This window comes from Hemitrygon akajei, chromosome 8, assembly GCF_048418815.1.
Source record: "Hemitrygon akajei chromosome 8, sHemAka1.3, whole genome shotgun sequence".
NCBI lineage: Eukaryota > Metazoa > Chordata > Chondrichthyes > Myliobatiformes > Dasyatidae > Hemitrygon > Hemitrygon akajei.
The window spans coordinates 171,834,618-171,853,960 of NC_133131.1; the positions used below are offsets into that span (position 1 = coordinate 171,834,618).

The 19,343-nt window shown below is 44.0% G+C and overlaps 1 protein-coding gene across 2 annotated transcripts in view; it reads left to right on the forward strand.

The window, feature by feature from the left end:
• recql4 (RecQ helicase-like 4) overlaps positions 1 to 8,231 on the forward strand; it is a 102,290-nt gene extending 94,059 nt beyond the window's left edge. For both annotated transcript variants that reach the window (XM_073055083.1, XM_073055084.1), the window contains 4 exons: positions 307 to 493; positions 3,040 to 3,199; positions 4,991 to 5,099; positions 7,189 to 8,231. In XM_073055083.1, the coding sequence (XP_072911184.1) occupies positions 307 to 493; positions 3,040 to 3,199; positions 4,991 to 5,099; positions 7,189 to 7,313 (581 nt within the window). In that variant the 3' untranslated portion in view covers positions 7,314 to 8,231. The remainder of the gene's footprint in view (positions 1 to 306; positions 494 to 3,039; positions 3,200 to 4,990; positions 5,100 to 7,188) is intronic.
• The last annotated feature ends 11,112 nt before the right edge of the window (positions 8,232 to 19,343 follow it).

A 19,343-nucleotide genomic window follows, 5' to 3' on the forward strand; every position in this document is an offset into this window, starting at 1 on the left:
TCACCCTTCATTGTCTTACACCTATCAGAGATTTCTAGTCATTCTTCCAGTGGGTGTAGGCTAAACACTCATCATCAGAGTGTAAATCATCTTTTCCAGGAATTGGTCCCAGTTGTCGTCTCTTTGAGCTGTCAGTCACGTGTTTCTCCAGGAGATCCATCAAATTCAGTCAGGCACCCTGATTCTGGGCTTCCTTACGGTAAAGCCTTTTCCCCTTTGGCAAAATCTCAGGAACTGCCCCATCTTGGGGTCACCTTTTGTTCACTCGGGCATCTGCTATTCCTCCTGCCCTGACTTTTTTTCTAGGAATTCCGGGCACTGGGAAGAGCGGAGTACTGGTGGAGTTCAGCGACCTTGCCTTCCACTTCCGGTCCTACGGAGATCTCAACCACCAGGAACTGGATGGGATCTGTGAATTCCTGCACCAGCGGGTTCTGTCCCACGAGAAGTCTGCCCTGCTCTGCCTCAAGGCTTCCTTCAAGTCTTTCCACAGGTGAGGGTGGTACATTTACACCATACGCTGCATCCGCAAAGCAAACAGCATTATGAAGGACCCCACGTACCCCTCATACAATCTCTTCTCCCTCCTGCTGTCTGGGAAAAGGCTCCAAAGCATTCGGGCTCTCACGACCAGACTATGTAACAACAGTTTCTTCCCCCAAGCTATCAGACTCCTCAATACCCAGAGCCTGGACTGACACCTACTGCCCTATTGTCCTGTTTATTATTTATTGTAATGCCTGCACTGTTCTGTGCACTTTATGCAGTCCTGGGTAAGTCTGTAGTCTAGTGTAGCTGTTTTTTTTCTCTGTTGTTTTTTGCGTAGTTCAGTCTAGTTTTTGTACTGTGTCATGTACTATGAACTGTACCAGCAGTTATGGTCGAAATGACAATAAAAGTGACTTGACAGCTCCTCTGAGAGGGATGCTGGGTGAGTGCTGGCTGCGAGTGAGAGGCTGCAGAGATAAATGTAGCTTTCTGTGGGGTTAGTGTGATGAATGGGTGTCAGTGCAACTGTATGACTTTCTCTGTTGAAGTTGGCATAGAACAGCACATTGCTGGAGCAGAACATTAAACTTAGAGCACATACAATTAGTGACCACTTTATTAGATGCACCTGATACATCTGCTCGTTAATGCAAGTATCAAATTAGCCAGTCAGGTGGCAGCAGTTCAATGCATAAAGGCAAGCAGACATGGTCAAGAGGTCCAATTTTCCAGACCAAACATCAGAATGGGGAGGAAATGGGATCTAAGTGACTTTGACCATGGAGTGATTGTTGGTGCCAGTATCTCAGAAACTGCTGATCTCCTGGGATTTTCATGCACAACAGTCTCTAGAGTTTACAGTGAATGGTGCCAAAAGCAAAAAGCATCCAGTGAACAGCAGTTCTGTGGGCAAAAATGCCTTTTTAACAACAGAGGTGAGAGGAGAATGGCCAGACGGGATCAAGCTGACAGGAAGGCAACAGTAACTCAAATAACCACGAGTTACAGCAGTGGTGTGCAGAAGAGCATCTTTGAATGCACAGCACATCAAACCTTGAAGCGGATGGGCCACAGCAGCATCCTAGCAAGCTGCATCACTGCATGGTATGTAAACTGCACTGTGGCGGACAGGAAGGCTTCCACAACAGGCAGTCAAAACGTCATCAGCACTAGCCTGCCCGGAGTCAAGGACAAATATACAGAAAGGTTCTGGAATGGGCCAGGAACATCATGAAGGATCCCACCCACCCTGTTCATGGATATAAACAGTTACTTTCCCCAAGCAGTAATGCTGATCAACACCTCCACCCACTAACCCACCCCTCCACACCCCCAACCACCACGACTTTATCATTTCCAGTCAGTCACCTTATGTACAGACACTCCTGTGCCTAGTGTCACTTTATGGGCATACAATCAATCTTTCTTTCTATATATATATGCTATCTTATGTATTTATATTTATTGTGCTTTTTATTATTGTGTTCTTTATCTCATTGTGTTTTTTCCTCCTGCATCAGATCCAGAGTAACAATTATTTCATTCTCCTTTACACTTGTGTACTGGAAATGACATTAAGCAATCTGGAATCTTGAAAGGTGAAATATTCTGTTTTTGTTTGAGGTCATTAAGGAAGTGGAGGGGCTGTCATGAAGTTGCACAGCGCTGTAACAAGCCTTCCAGTCCATTGAGTTTATGCTGACCATCAAGCCTCCATTTACACCAGACCCCTATTACTGTCAATTCCCCACCCCCAGATACTACCACTCACCTACATGCAGGGGGGAGGTGGGGTGAAATTTCCATTGGCCAACTACCCTACCAACCTGCACGTCTTTGGGATGTGGGAAGAAATCAGAGCATCAGGAGAAAGCCCACAAGTCACAGGGTGAGTGTACAAACTCTCGACAGGATCAGTCCTGGGTCTCTGGAGCTGTCCGCTGCGGCAGTGTGCCACTCGGTCTGTTATAACAATGAGGATGAGTTAACGGACTGTGGCGAGTCATGCTCCTCACTCCCCACTTGCCTGAGGGTTCTCGAGGATGGCGGTAGAAACTGACATTCAGTGAAGTGAAAATATAAAGGTTAGCTTTATTTGTCACGTGTACATTGAAATATAGAGTAAAATCCGTCAATGACCAACACAGTCGAGTATTGTGCTGGGGGGCAGCCCATACGTGTTGCTGTAGCACGCCCACAACTTCGTAACCCTAACTGTATGTCTTGGAATGTGGGAGGACACGGGGCATCCATTAGAAACTCACGGTCACACGGGGAGAACATACAAACTCTTTACAGACAGCAGAGAGAACTGAATCCAGATCCCTGCTGCTGTAAGGTGTTGTGCTAACCACTATCCTACCACGCCACCCTTAAAGATGTTGAGTTAATGGACACTTTATGCCGTGGTTAGTCATGCTCCTCGTTCCCCATCTGCTTGTAGCTTGGAGAGAATTCTCTCTGTTGGTGGTATATGGTCACTGAAGTGTTCTAGTTCATGCCTGGGCCTCTCCTCTTCTTTGTGTCTGTCACACCATCTCTGTTTTCCAGTGTGGCCTTTAGGAACTGCGGTATGTGTGCCGATGCCATTGACTTGGAGAAGAGCGCACAGTTAAAGCAGTTGCTGAAGGATTACTTTGACCAAAACAACCAGGGTCAACTGGCTGCCTACCCAGAACTGGAGGAGGACAATGACCTGGACAGGGTGAAGGTTAGTGCCTACTCTAGCTTTTGGGTGTTGCCAAACATCTCATTGGTATACTGTGTACAGTTCTAGTCACCATATTACACCAAGGATTTGCAAGTAGAGGATGTGGCTAAGGATGGAGACACCAGCAACTGCAGAAACAAGAATTTGGAACAAATTGCTGGAGGAGCCTAGCAGGTCAGGCAGTATCTATGGAGGAAAATGGACAGTCGATGTTTCAGGTCAATGCCCTTCATCTCAACTGTTGTTTCCCTCTATAGATGTCACCAGGGAAGATTTGGGACACAAGTTATATTGGAATCTGGAGCAACAAAGAAAGCACACCTCAAACTCGCATCTCTATACCCCTCATAAATTTGTAAACCTCTGAATAATCTCCCCTCAGTCTTCCACGTTCTAGGGAATAAAGTCATTATCTTTTCAACCTTTCTCTATAACTCAGGTCCTCTAGTCCCAGCAACATCCTTTTAAATTTTCTCTGCACCCTTTCAAGCTTATTTACGTTTTTCCTCTGGATAGGTGACCAAAACTCCAAGTTAGGCCTCACCAGTGTCTTGTATAACTTCAACATAACATCCCAGCTCCATGAACTCAGTGCTTTGATCTGTGGAGGCCAATGTGTCAAAAGCTGTCTTTACAACCCTCTCTTACCTGTGACAGCATTTTCAATTAATTATGGACCCATATTCCCAGATTTCTTTGTTCTCCTGCACTCCTCAGAACTCTATTCCTCACTACCCCGGGTGGCCCTCCCAGAGTGCAGCATCTCACACTTGTCCTGTTTTGCAGCACATTTTTGTAGTTGGTCCAGATCCCACTGCAAACTTCCTCACAGTCCACTACCACCCCCAGTCTTGGTGTCATCTGCAAATTTGCCGATCCAATTAATCACATTATCATCCAGATTGTTGATATAGATGGCAAACAAAGATGGACCCAGCACCAATCCCTGGGGCACTCCACTAGTTCCAGGCCTCCAGTAAAAAAGAGGCAACATCTACTACCACTCTCTGGCTTCTCCCGCAAAGACAATATCTAATCCGATTTACTCCCTCATCTTGAATGGTGAGTGATTGAACCTTCTTGACCAACCTCCCTTGCTAGACCTTCTAAAGTGCTTTACTGATCTCCATGCAAACAATATCCACTGCCTTGCCTTCATCAATTTTCCTGGTAACTTCCTTGAAAAGTGCTATAAGATTGGTTAGACATGACCTGCTATGCACAAAGCCATTCTGACTATCTCTAGTCAGTCTGTGTATCTAAATACTCATATATCTGGTCCCTTAGAATACCTTCCAATAACTTTCCCACAACTAATGTCAGGCCTCTTGGCCTATAATTTCCTGGTTTATTCTCAGAGCCTTTCTTAAACAACATTAGCTGTCCTCCAATCCTTCGAATCCTCACCGGTTGCTAAGGATGATTTAATTATCTCTGCTAGGGTCCCTGCAATTTTTGCACTTGCCTCCCACAGGGTCTGAAAGAACACCTTGTCATTCCCTGAGGATTTGTCCACCCTGATTTGCCTCAAGAAAGCAAAGACCTCCCCCTGTATAATCTGTATAGGGACCATGATCCCTAAACTGCTGCTTTGCCTCACTTCCGTAGTCTCTGTGTCAGCATCCCGAGTGCAAAATATCCATTATGATCTCCCCCCCGTTTCTTTTGGCTCCACACATAGATTGGACTGCAGTTTCCTTCCATAGGTGCCACAAGGAGAGGTGGGCTGGACTTGGGCTCACACAGGATGGAAGTGTTGAACGACTTCGCCTAAGTGTATTTATCTTTCAGTTCAGCGACTGGGAGACTCACATCCGTGCTGACATCCGCCTGTTGCTGTCTCTTCGCCTCGACGAGAAGTTCTCGGGCAGAGCCATCGCAAGGATATTTCACGGGATTGGTAAAAATAATTGATTTCCATTCCTCTCTTATCAAGATTAGATGAGCTTTATTTGTCACATATTCCTCAAAACATAGTGAAATGTGTCGTTTCCATCAACAGTGAACACAGTCCAAGGCTTGTGCTGGGGGCAGCCTGCAAGTGTCTCCACACTTCGGGTGTTGACATAACATACCCACAACTCGCTAACCCTAACCTATACATCTTGATTTGAATTGACTTTAATTTTTACATCCTTCACATATGTGAGGAGTAAAAATCTTTACCTTACATCTCCACCTAAATGTGCAATCATAGTAATTTATAATAAATAGAACAGTCAATGTAACATAGAAATACAGTTGTATCAGCGTGAATTAATCAGTCTGATGGCCTGGTGGAAGAAGCTGTCCTGGAGCCTGTTGGTCTTGGCTTTTATGCTGTGGTACCATTTCCCAGATGGTAATAGTTGGAATAGTTTGTGGTTGGGGTGACTTGGGTCCCTGATGATCCTACGGGCCCTTTTTTCACACCTGTCTTTGTAAATGTCCTGAATCATGGAAAGTTCACAACTACAGATGCACTGGGCTGTCCGCACCACTCTCTGCTGAGTCCTGCGATTGAGGGAGGTACAGTTCCCATACCAGGCAGTGATGCAGCCAGTCAGAATGCTCTCAATTGTGCCCCTGCAGAAAGTTCTTAAGATTTGGGGACCCATACCGATACCTATACCCATACCTTCCGCAGCCGTCTGGGGTGAAAGAGGCGATGTGCCTTTTCCACCACACAGCTGGTGTGTATAAACCAAATTAGATCCTCAGTGAAGTGGGTGCTGAGGAACTTAATGCCATTTACCTTCTCGATCACAGATCCATTGATGTCAATAGGGGTTAGCCGGTCTCCATTCCTCCTGTAATCCACAACCAGCTCCTTTGTTTTTGTGACATTGAGGGAGAGGTTGTTTTCTTGACACCACTGTGTCAGGGTGATGACTTCTTCCCTGTAGGCCACCTTGTTATTGTTTGAGATTAGGCCAATCAATGTAGTGTATTTGGCAAATTTAATTAGCAGATTAGAGCTGTGAGTGGCGATACAGTCATGGGTAGACAGGGAGTAAAGGAGGGGGCTTAGTACACAGCCCTGAGGGGCACCTGTGTTGAGGGGCAGAAGTGAGGGAGCCCACTCTTACCATCTGCTGGCGATCTGACAGGAAGTCCAGGATCCAGCTGCACAAGGCAGGGTCAAGACCAAGGTCTCTGAGCTTCCTGTCAAGCCTGGAGGGAATTATGGTGTTGAATGCTGAACTGTAGTCCAAGAACAGCATCCTCACATAAGCGTCCTTCTTCTCCAGATGTGTGAGGACGGTACGTAGAGCAGTGTAGATCGGTTGTGTCGGCAGGCGAATAGTCGGGGCTCCAGTTTGAGTGGTAGCTTTGGAATGTGCAAGGAAACCGAAGCAGCCAGAGGAAACACACATGGTCAGAGGGACCAGATTCTGGTTCATCGCACAACACCCAATCCAGACCTGATCCTGTAGTGGGCTCAACCACGAGCTGCTCCAAAAGGCCATCTTGTAGCCACTCTGGAAAGTCCCCCTCCTTTAATCATGCACTAACCTGATTTTCCCAATCGACCTGCATATTGAAGTCCCCTATGACTATACGTAACATTGCCTGTTTGGCATGCACTTTCTATCTCCTGTTTTAATTTGTGGCCCACGTCCTCACTACTGTTTGGGGATTTGCATGCAACTCCCATCAGGGTCTTTTTACCCCTGCAGTTCCTTTGCTCTATCCACAATGATTCACCTCTTTCTAATGATTTGATTTGATTTTTTACAAACTGAGCAACACCACCCCCTTGGTCTTCCTGCCTGTCCTTTCAATACAATGTGTATCTTTGGGCATTAAGCTCCCAACTCTAATCTTTCAGCCATGATCATTGATTTAAGAGATGAATGTGAGGGGAGTGGAAGGATATGCATATTGTGTGAGCAGAAGAGATTAGTTGGCTATTTGATTTAATTGGACCAGCACAACATTGTGGGCTGAAGTGCCTGCTCCATGATGTACTATTTTATCAAGTCTTTCCTGACCACTTTCCTCCACAGAGAGTCCCTGCTATCCAGCTAAGGTTTATGGACGGGATCGAAGATTCTGGCGAAAGTATCTCAAATTTGACTTCAATCAAATAATGCAGATTGCAACAGAGGAAATAATTGTGATGAAATGTTGAGGGATGCCCATTGCGAAGGATTCTGCAATGTCTAACACCATTACAGGCAGCTGCAGTGAGTGTCTAAATGTAAATGTTCTGCAAGTTTGGCAGCAGTCAACAGAGGTGAAATCGGAGAGGTGGACACTTCCTTGCCCCTACTTTGTGGTAACTAACGAATTGCGACAGTGGCTCCTGTTCACTTCAGTCCATCCACCCACAAAAAAGACAAAGGAACATCAGTGGAAGCAAGGCCCTATTTAGTCACGATGGAGCAGGAGGAAGGATCCTCATAAAGTAGAAATTGTCAATGAGACTGTTTCCATCCTGGCCTCCTGACTGATGGTAACCAGTGAGATGTGGTTCAGATCGGGAGCTGAGGGGTAAAGCTAATACGGTAACATCAGCACAGAGTTTAGAGGAAGCGTCCAGCAACAGCTCCCAGCATCTGATCAAAATGTGTGTTGTAATGGTGAAACCTGACATCATTGTGTAGTAGGCAGGAACTATCAAAAAGAGGAAAACACAATGAAATGCGAGCTAATTTTACTGCGAACAGATCTTCCATCTGAAGTACAGATTCAAATCAAAAACATCAAAAAAAACATTCTACATGTAGAAATATTTTACTTTTCTCCTCAATTTGGACAAAGTTATTTTTAATAATCTTCTCCTTTGATCACAGTGACATATTTAAGAATAAAGAGTTTTAAAAAGCCTCCTGATCTCTCGCAACTTTGGTTATTCAGTTGCCTCCTTCACTGTGGTAGCAGAGAGCCTGTATGTGAATAGAAGAAACAGCAGTGTCTGAAGACAGCTTGTGTTACAGTGGACTGTCAGCTATTTCAGTCACACTCTATGTCCTCCTTCATCTACAAAGCTCTTATGCCTTTGGTAAGCTATCTCTCAAAATAAACTTTTTGTAGCTTTTTAAATAAATTTTGCTATGATTGTTTTCTCTCTTTCAGCAATAGTGCTCTTGGTCTTTGTGTCAGTAGCTTACTATAGGGCCATCCAGTGCTTCTCTTCTGGAATTTTAGAATTGACTAATTCCACCTTCCAAGCCTGTTCCATGTCCTGCAAGTTTGTGGCTTACCCAATCCTGTTTGCCTCCAACAATTGAAGTGTTTGAAGGCTCTGGGCCTGTATAGAAGAATGAGGGGGAATATCATTGAAATCTATAGAATATAGAAAGGCTTGGATTGAGTGGATGTGGAGAGGATGGTTTCAATAGACAATAGGTGCAGAAGTAGACCATTCGGCCCTTTGAGCCTGCACCGCCATTCTGAGATCATGGCTGATCATCTACGATCAATACCCGGTTCCTGCCTTGTCCCCATATCCCTTGATTCCCCTATCCATAAGATACCTATCTAGCTCCTCCTTGAAAGCATCCAGAGAATTGGGCCTCCACTGCCTTCCGAGGCAGTGCATTCCACACCCCCACAACTCTCTGGGAGTAGAAGTTTTTCCTTAACTCTGTCCTAAATGACCTACCCCTTATTCTCAAACCATGCCCTCTGGTACTGGACTCTCCCAGCATCTGGAACATAGTTCCTGCCTCTATCTTGTCCAATCCCTTAATAATATTATATGTTGCAATCAGATCCCCTCTCAATCTCCTTAATTCCAGCGTGTACAAGCCCAGTCTCTCTAACCTCTCTGCGTAAGACTGTCTGGACATCCCAGGAATTAACCTCGTGGATCTTTGTGAACCTTGTTTCCTATATTTTCAGTTTCAGCGACAGGTTACTATCGATGCAATGCTCCTCAGACAGGATGAAGAGGTCAATACTCCCCAATGCCATTAGGCTTTACAATTCTACCGCCAGGACTTAAGAACTTTTTAAAAGCTATTATTAATGCTTTTTGAGATAGTGATTTAGATGCATATCATATTTTTTACTGAGTTAAGTATTGTATGTAATTAGTTTTGCTACAACAAGTGTATGGGACATTGGAAAAAAGTTGAATTTCCCCATGGGGATGAATAAAGTATCTATCTATCTATATTGGGAGAGCCCAAGACCAGAGAGCACAGCCTCTTCAGAGCATAGATGAGGAGGAATATCTTTAGCCAGAGGGTGGTGACTCTCAGAATACCTGAGAGACTGAATATATTTTATATAGTATTAAAATTCTGAGCTATAGTACTGACTTCAGGCAGATAGAACATCGAAATCTACAGCACATTGCAGGCCCGTAAGCCCACAATGTTGTGCCGACCATGTAACCTACTCTAGAAACTGCCTAGAATCTCCCTATCACATAGCCCTCTATTTTTCTAAGCTATCTAAGAGTCTCTTAAAAGACCCTATGGTATCTGCCTCTACCACCATCACTGGCAGTGCATTCCACACACCCACAACTCTCTGTATGAAAATCTTACCTCTGACATCTACCTTGTACCTCCTTCCAAGCACCTCAAAACTATGCCCCCATGTGTTAGCCATTTCAGCCCTGGGGAAAAAGCCTCTGGCTATCCACTCAATCAATGCCTCTTAGCTTATACACCAAGGTCAAGTTCACTCAACCCATTCTCATAAGGCATGCTCTCCAATCCAGGCAACATCCTTGTAAATCTCCTCTGCACTCTTTCTATGGTTTCCACATCCTTCCTATAGTGAGGTGACCAGAACTGAACACAGTATTCCAAGTGGGGTCCAACTAAGGTCTTATATAGCTGTAACATTACCTCATGGCTCTTGAACTCAATCCCACGGTTGATGAATGCCAACACACCATACGCCTTCTTAATAACACAGTCAACCTGCACAACAGCTTTGAGTGTTTTATGGATATGGACCCCAAGATTGTGCTGATCCTCTACACTGCCAAGAGTCTTATCATTAATATTATATTCTGTCTTTAAATTTGACCTACCGAAATGAACCACTACACACTTATCTGGTTTGAACTCCATCTGCCACTTCTCAGCCCAGTTCTACATCCTATTGATGACCCGCTGTAACCTCTGACTACCCTCCAGACTATTCACAACACCCCCCCCCCAACTTTTGTGTAATCAGCAAACTTACTAACCCACTCTTTTACTTCTTCATCCATGTCATTTATAAAAATCATAAAGAGAAGGGGTCTCAGAACAGATCCCTGCGGAACACCACTGGTCATCGTTCTCCATGCAGAAAACGAGCCATCTACATCCACCCTTGCCTTCTGTAGGCAAGCCAATTCTGGATCCACAAAGCAAGGTCTTCTTGGATTCCTGAAGGAGCCTTGCATGGGGAACCTTATCAAATGCCTTACTGAAATCTATACAGTCGGTCCTCCTTATCCTTATCCCCCCCCCCCCGGCGGATACCAAAAAACACGAATGCTCAATAACCTATGCACATCCTCCCATATAGTTTAAATCATCTTTAGATTACTGATAATACCTAATACTATGTAAATAGTTGTTATACTGTATTGTTTAGGGAATAGTGACAGACGCAGCAATTGTAGCTCTTCTGGGAACACTGATGCTGCCTCGGCATCAGCCGATCCCGATTCTTCCTTGATCTTTAAGTTTTTGAGCCTGTAGCGCTTTATATAGCTAGCCAGCAATCCCTTACGAGACAAACTCCTTCCTCTTGCTCACAACACAAGTAGCGAACGAACAAGACGCGAGGTGAACAATGCTCAACTTCCGGGTTTTCCCAATCCACAGTTGGTTGAATCCGCACATGCGGAACCTGTGATTAAGGAGGGCCGACTGTATACTACATCCACTGCTCTACTTTCATCAATGTGTTTTGTTACGTCCTTAAAGAATTCAATCAGGTTTGTAAGGAATGACTTGCTCTTTGTAATGTATTATGTGAGTATTCGTAGGTCAGAGTGCATATGACGTCGGAACGTGGGTTTTGTAAAATGGAAGTCTGGTGAATAAACGTGTGTGTTTAATACTGCGGTGTCCGAGTCACATTAATGCTACATGGTGTCAGAAGAAAGCGAAAAGGAAAGTAAGAGAAGACACGTAAAAAGATGTTACAGTTACAGCCACCGTCGAGTTTAAGCCTATGAGGTAATATTGCTGAGAATTGGAAGGTATGGCTCCAGCAGTTTGAGCGGTTTTGCACCGCTGGTGGCGTAGATGACAAGACGGAGAAGGTGCAATGTGCTACGTTTCTGCATGTGGCAGGAGCAGAGGCAATAAAGGTTTGCAACACGTTTGTCTTCCAAGAGGGTGAGCGAGATAAAATTGAAGTGTTGAAGAAAAAGTTTCAAGATTACTGCGAACCGAGAAAAAACCTAACGTACATTCGACACATTTTTTACGAGGGCTCAAGGACCGACAGAGACTATAGACGCCTACGTAACAGATTTGAAGAACGAGGCAAAAAACTGTGAGTTCGGACAACTACATGATTCTTTAATACGCGACAGGATTGTATGCGGCATATGAGATGATCATGTGAGAGGCTGGCTGTTGAGAGAGGCAGAGTTTACATTGGAAAAAGCGATTGATATGTGCCGTGCTAGCGAGATCACGTCGAGTCAGGTTAAAATGCTTAATGAAGAGACTGAAGTATACAAAATAAAAGCTATGAAAACTGACAAGAGCAGGACAAAGCCAGCTCCACAGGATAATCAAAAGGAAGTTATCTGCAACAGATGTGGTTATAAACATGGGTACAGAAAATGTCCAGCCTTTGGTAAGACATGCAAATTATGCAGAAAGAAAAATCACTTTGCAAAGATGTGCAAATCGCAGGAGCAAGCAGGAAAAATGCATGCTGTGGAACAGAGTGAGTGCAACAGTGACATGTTCATTGGAACAATTGAAGTGGAACAGGAGGTATGCATCAAGAATATTGACAATGCAGAGATGGATGTTGAAGATGATTGGACTCAAGATCTGATGATAAACAGGAGGAATGTGACATTTAAGCTTGACACTGGGGCGAAGTGCAATGTAATGTCAGCAGAAACATTCAACTCACTGGACATCAGAGGAAAACTTGGAAAATCCACCTGCAAGCTTGTTGGATATTTTGGCCACAAGACAGCATCATTGGGAAAGGGAACACTCACCTGTGTGTATAAAGGACAAAAACACAAGATAGAGTGTGAGATTGTGCAACAGCATGTTTTGGCAATACTAGGCAGAGCAACATGCACAGAGCTAGGCCTGGTGAAGCGAATCTATGGTGTTGAGAAAGAAAATGACTTTCTCAAAGACTTTGCTGACTTGTTTTCTGGACTAGGATGTTTACCAGGGAAACACCATATCCAGATTGATCCAACTGTTGCACCAGTCATGCATGCTCCGAGGAAGGTTCCAGTAGCTCTCAGGGATCGAGTAGTGGAAGAGCTACACAGAATGGAACAGATGGGAGTCATAACGAGAGAAATAGAACCGACCGACTGGGTGAATAGTATGGTGACAGTGGTCACAGAGAAAAAGATTAGGATTTGTATGGATCCACAAGATCTCAACCGAGCCATCAAAAGAGAGCACTATCTGCTGCTCACGGTTGAAGAGTTTGTCTCCCGCATGCCTAATGCAAAATACTTTTCAGTATTAGACGCAAATCAAGGTTTCTGGCAGATCAAGCTGGATGACGAAAGTTCCAAATTATGCACTTTCAACACACCCATAGGGAGATATCGTTTCCTGCGTCTACCCTTTGGGATTTCTTCTGCATCAGAGGTATTCCAGAGGTCAGTGGCACAAATGATTGAAGGCCTGGATGGAGTGGTCAGTATCATTGATGATTTGCTGATATGGGGTGACACCATTGAGGAGCATGATCAGAGATTGAGGAAGCTTCTGGAGAGAGCACATGAGTACAACCTAAAACTGAACAAAAGTAAATGTAGGATCAGAACTACAGAGATCAAATACATAGTCACGTACTCAGCACTGATGGGCTAAAACCAGATAATGAAAAGGTCAGGGCTGTGGTACAGCTACCACCACCTGAAGACAAGCAAGGACTTTAGAGGTTCATGGGCATGATACAGTATCTTGCCAAGTTAATTCCCAACTTATCGGAGGTCAGCGCTCCACTTCGAAAGCTACTAGAGAGCAACACTGAATGGCATTGATTGGGAAGACGAACAAAAGAAAAGTTTTGACACATTGAAACAGTTGGTTACCAATGCACCAGCACTCAAGTTCTATGATGTCAATAAACCGGTGACAATGTCTCTGGATGCCAGTTCGGAAGGAATAGGAGCTGTTATACTGCAGGATGGGAGGCCTGTGGCGTATGGATCACGAGCACTTACAGACTGTCAACGCCGATATGCTCAAATCGAGAAGGAATTACTTGCCATGGTTTATGGGTGTGAGAAGTTCCACCAGTATGTATATGGCAAAGAAATCCAGGTTGAGAGTGATCACAAACCACTTGAGAGCATCTTCAAAAAGCCACTTCATCAAGCTCCAATGAGGCTGCAAAGGATGCTTCTCGGGCTACAGAGGTACACTCTCACAGTTACCTATAAGCCAGGAAGAGAACTGCACATCGCTGATGCTTTGAGCCGTGCTTACCTCACAGAGCAAAAGGAAGAGTTGCTAGGAAGAGAGCTGGAGGTCAACTGGGTTACACCTCAGCTACCCATCTCTGAGGAGAAGTTGAACATGTTCAGGAAAGCGACTGCAGAAGATCCTGAAATGCAAATGCTAAGAGACATTACAATGAATGGATGGCCAACAGAAAGAAAAGATGTTCCAACAGAAATACAGAAATACTGGACATTTAAAGAGGAAATTAGCTATGCATCAGGACTAATGTTCAAAGTGGCAAAACTCATAGTACCAAATCAAATGAGACAGGAAATGCTCAACAGAATTCATGAGTCACACCTGGGGATAGTGAAATGTAAAGAAAGAGCAAGGGACATTCTCTATTGGCCAGGTATGTCAACTCAAATAGAGGACATTGTGTCTCAGTGTGCTGTTTGTAATGAAAACAAAAACAGCAATCCAAGAGAGCCTTTGCTTCCCCACCCACTACCAGGAAGACCATGGGAGAAGCTTGGCACAGATCTCTTTTGCTACAATGGTGCAGAATATCTGCTTTGTGTGGACTACTATTCAAAATATCCAGAAATCACCAAGTTAAGTGACACGTCCAGTCAAGGTGTCATTACTGCAATGAAGTCGACATTTGCAAGACAGTATTCCAGATATTATCGTCAGTGACAATGGTCCACAATATGCCAGTGGTGAGTTCAGAGGGTTCTCAGAAATTGGAAATTTCAACATGTTAATTCCAGTCCTGGGCACACTCAGTCTAATGGACAAGCAGAGAGAACTGTACAAACTGTCAAGAACATGCTCAAGAAGGCACAAAGCAGCAACAGTGACCCGTATATTGCTCTGCTTGAATACCGCAAAACACCGATTGAGGGTGTGGAGTTCTCTCCTGCGTGGCTGTTGATGGGACATCGTCTGAAGTCCAAGCTGCCAACATCCACAACTCTACTGACTCCTGAAAGTAATGCTCAAGTACATGACAAGCTAAAGTACAAGCAAATAAAGCAAAAGAGCTACTATGACAGACATACAAGACAGTTGCCAGATCTGCATATAGGTGAAAATGTCAGACTACAGAGAGGAGACACTTGGCAGCCAGCTGTGGTTGTGAACAGGCATCAGCAACCAAGATCCTTCATAGTTCACACGCCGGATGGAAGAGTCTACAGGAGGAACAGGAAGCATCTGCTGAAGGCAGGTGAGATACAGACATGGAAACAAACGACATCAAGAGTGAGGGGCGTGACGAAACCCCACGATGCAATGACGGTGAAAGTTCGGCGCAGACAGACCGAGGTGGAAATGCAGACACAGAGGTTACTTGAGAGAATGACTCTGAAGGACAAGCACAGTCACAGTTCTATCGCACAAGGTCTGGGAGACGTCAAACTTCCAGCTAGATACAGAGACTAGATCTACCTACAGTCTCGCACAGTTTGAGACAAAATCACACATCTTATATGTTCCAAGGTGTGAAATAAAAGGTTTATTAGTCTATCTTAGTAAAAGAAAATATACTGCTGTTAGTATTGTAAGATACAATGTAGAATACAGTATAAGTTAAGATTTTTTATTAGTTTATGTCATGGCTGTTGTAATGTTAGAAAGTCATACCTAGAGGCATTGTTTTGGTAATTCACAGTATTGTAAAAAAAAACTTGAGAAGGGGGATGTAATGTATTATGTGAGTATTCATAGGTCAGAGTGCGTATGATGTCAGAACGTGGGTTTTGTAAAATGGAAGTCTGGTGAATAAACGTGTGTGTTTAATATACTGCGGTGTCCGAGTCACATTAACGCTACACTCTTGACAAACCCGTGTTATCCCTAATCAAATCCTGGTTCTCAGGATCTTCTCCATCAACTTGCCCACCACTGAAGTAAGACCCACTGGTCTATAATTTCCTGGGTTATCTCTACTCACTTTCTTGAACAAGGGAACAACGTTTGCAACCTTCCAATCCTCTGGTACTTCTATCTTTATTAATGATGCAAAGATCATCGCCAGAGGCTCAGCAATTTACTCCCAGGTTCCCACAGTAGCCCGGAGTATATCACATCTGGTCCAGTGACTTAACTAACTTAATACCTTTCAAAAGCTGCAGCACATCCTATCTCAATGTCTATACATTCAAGCATTTCAGTCCGCTGTAAGTCATCCTCACTATTACTGAGGTTCTTTTTACCGCTGAATACTAAAGCAAAGTTCCTCCTGCTCCATGCACGTTTCCACTATTGCACCTCATTGATCCTATTCTCACACAAGATCACAGGACAAAGGAGCAGAAGTAGACCATTCGGCCCATTGAGTCTGCTCTGCCACTCCACCATGAGCTAAACTATTCTATCTAGTTTCAATTTCTGTCTTTTGCCCCATATCCCTTGATACCCTGACTAATTAGATATCTATCAATCTCCTCCTTAAACACCCTCAATGATCGAGCCTCCACAGCTGTATGTAGCAATGAATTCCATAAATCCACGACCCTCTGGCTAAAAAAACTTCTCCTTATCTCAGAATTAGAGGGTACCCATTTAAAACAGAGTCTGTGGCCTCTTGTCATGGATGGCTTGTACTGTTACGGCTCATCCTCTTCACATGGGTTTTAGAACCATAGACATTACAGCACAGAAACAGGCCTTTTGGCCCTTCTTGGCTGTGCCAAACCATTTTTCTGCCTGGTCCCACTGACCTGCACCTGGACCATACCCCTCTCATCCATGTACCTGTCCAAGTTTTTCTTAAATGTTAAAAGTGAGCCTGCATTCAACGCTTAACTAGCAGCTCATTCCACACTCCCACTACTCTCCGTGTGAAGAAGCCCCTTCCCCAATGTTCACTTTAAACTTTTCCCCCTTCACCCTTAACCCATGTCTTCTGGTTTATTTCTCCCCTAGCCTCACTGGAAAAAGTCTGCTTGCATTCATTCTATCTATACCCATCATAATTTTAAACACCTCTATCAAATCTCCCCTCATTCTTCTACGCTCCAGGGAATAAAGTCCTAACCAATTCAACCTTTCTCTGTAACTCAGTTTCTAGGTGACCAAAACTGCACACAATACTCCAAATTCGGCCTCACCAATGTCTTGTACAACCTCACCATAACATTCCAGCTCTTATACTCAATACTTTGATTTATAAAGGCCAATGTGCCAAAAGCTCTCTTTATGACCCTATCTACCTGTGACAACACTTTTAGGGAATTATGTATCTGTATTCCCAGATCCCTCTGTTCTACTGCACTCCTCAGTGCCCTACCATTTACCTTGTATGTTCTACCTTGGTTTATCCTTCTAAAGTGCAATACCTCACACTTGTCTGCATTAAACTCCATCTGCCATTTGTCAGCCCATTTTTCCAGCTGGTCCAAATCCCTCTGCAAGCTTTGAAAACCTTTCTCACTGTTCACTACACCTCCAATCTTTGTATCATCAGCAAATTTGCTGATCCAATTTACCACATTATCATCCAGATCATTGATATAGATGACAAATAACAATGGACCCAGCACTGATCCCTGTGGTACACCACTAGTCACAGGCCTCCACTCAGAGAAGCAATCCTCCACTACCACTCTCTAGCTTCTCCCATTGAGCCAATGTTTAATCCAATTTACTACCTCACCACGTATACCTAGCGACTGAATCTTCCTAATTAACCTCCCATGCAGGACCTTCTCAAAGACCTTACTGAAGTCCATGTATACAACATCCACTGCCTCCCTTCATCCACTTTCCTGGTAACCTCGAAAAACTCTAATAGATTGGTTAAACATGACCTACCATGCACAAAGCCATGTTGACTCCCTAATAAGTCCCTGTCTATCCAAATACTTGGAGATCCTATCTCTTAGTACTCCTTCCGATAATTTACTTACTATTGACGTCAAATTTACTGGCCTATAATTTCCCGGATTACTTTTAGAGCCTTTTTTTAAACAATGGAACAACATGAGCTATCCTCCAATCCTCTGGCACCTCACCCATGTATACCGACATTTTAAATATATCTGCCAAGGCCCCTGCAATTTCAACACTAGCCTCCTTCAAGTTTCTGAGGGAATACTCTGTCAGGTCCTGGGGATTTAGCTATTCTGATTTGCCTCAAGACAGCAAGCACCTCCTCCTCTTTAATCTGTATAGGTTCCGTGACCTCACAACTTCTTTGCCTTATTTCCATAGACTCCTTGCCAGTTTCCTCAGTAAATACAGATGCAAAAAAAACATTTAAGATCTCCCCCATTACTTTTGGTTCCATACATAGTTGACCACTCTGATCTTCAAGAGGACCAATTTTTATCCTTTACTATCCTTTTGCTCTTAATATACCTGCAGAAGCTCTTTGGATTATCCTTCACCTTGACTGCCAAAGCTACCTCATGTCTTCTTTTAGCCCTCCTGATTTCTTTCTTAAGTATTTTTTGCACTTTTTATGCTCCTCAAGCACCTTATTTGCTCTTTGTTGCCTATCCCTGTCATGCATCTCTCTCTTCATCAGAGTTCCAATATCCCTCAAGAACCAAGGTTCCTTATTCTTATTCACTTTGCCTTTAATCGTGACAAGAACATACAAACTCTGTACTCTCAAAATTTCTCCCTTGAATGCCTCCCACTTACCAATCACATCCTTGCCCAAGAACAACCTGTCCCAATCCATGCTTTTTAGATCCTTTCTCATTTCTTCAAATTTGGCCTTTTTCCAGTTTAGTACCTCCACCTGAGGACCAGATCTATCTTTATCCATGACCAAGTTGAAACTAATGGCATTATGATCACTAGACCCAAAGTGTTCCCCTACACATACTTCTGTCACCTGTCCTAACTCGTTTCCCAATAGGAAATCTTATATTGCATCCTCTCTAGTCAGTACTTATATATATTGATCTAGAAAACTTTCCTGAACACATTTTACAAACTCTAACCCATCTAAACCTTTAACAGTATGGGAATCCCAATCAATATGTGGAAAATTAAAATCCCCTACTATCACAACTTTTATGTTTCCTGCAGTTGTCTGCTATCTCTCTGCAGATTTGCTCGTCCAATTCTCGCTGACTATTGGGTGGTCTATAATACAACCCCATTAATGTGGTCATACCTTTCCTGTTTCTCAGCTCCACCCATATGGCCTCGGTAGACAAGCCCTCTAATCTGTCCTGCCTGAGCACTGCTGTAACATTTTCCCTGACTAGCAATGCCACCACCCCCCCCCCCCCACCCCTCTGCCTCTATCACGTCTGAAACATTGGAACCCTGGAATATTAAGCTGCCTGTCCTGCCCCTCCTGTAGCCAAGTTTAAAAATAATTGCTACAATGTCATAATTCCACGTGTCAATCCATGCCCTCAGCTCGTCAGACTTCCCCACAATACTCCTCGCATTGAAATAGACACACCTCAGATTATTACCACCACACACAACCCTTCTATTTGTGACTTTGCATAAACTTTTAACATCATTTATTTTCACCCCTGCTCCACTATCTGCTCTGGCACTCTGGTTCCCATCCCCCTGCAAATCTAGTTTAACCCCCCACCCCCCAAATAGCACTAACAAAC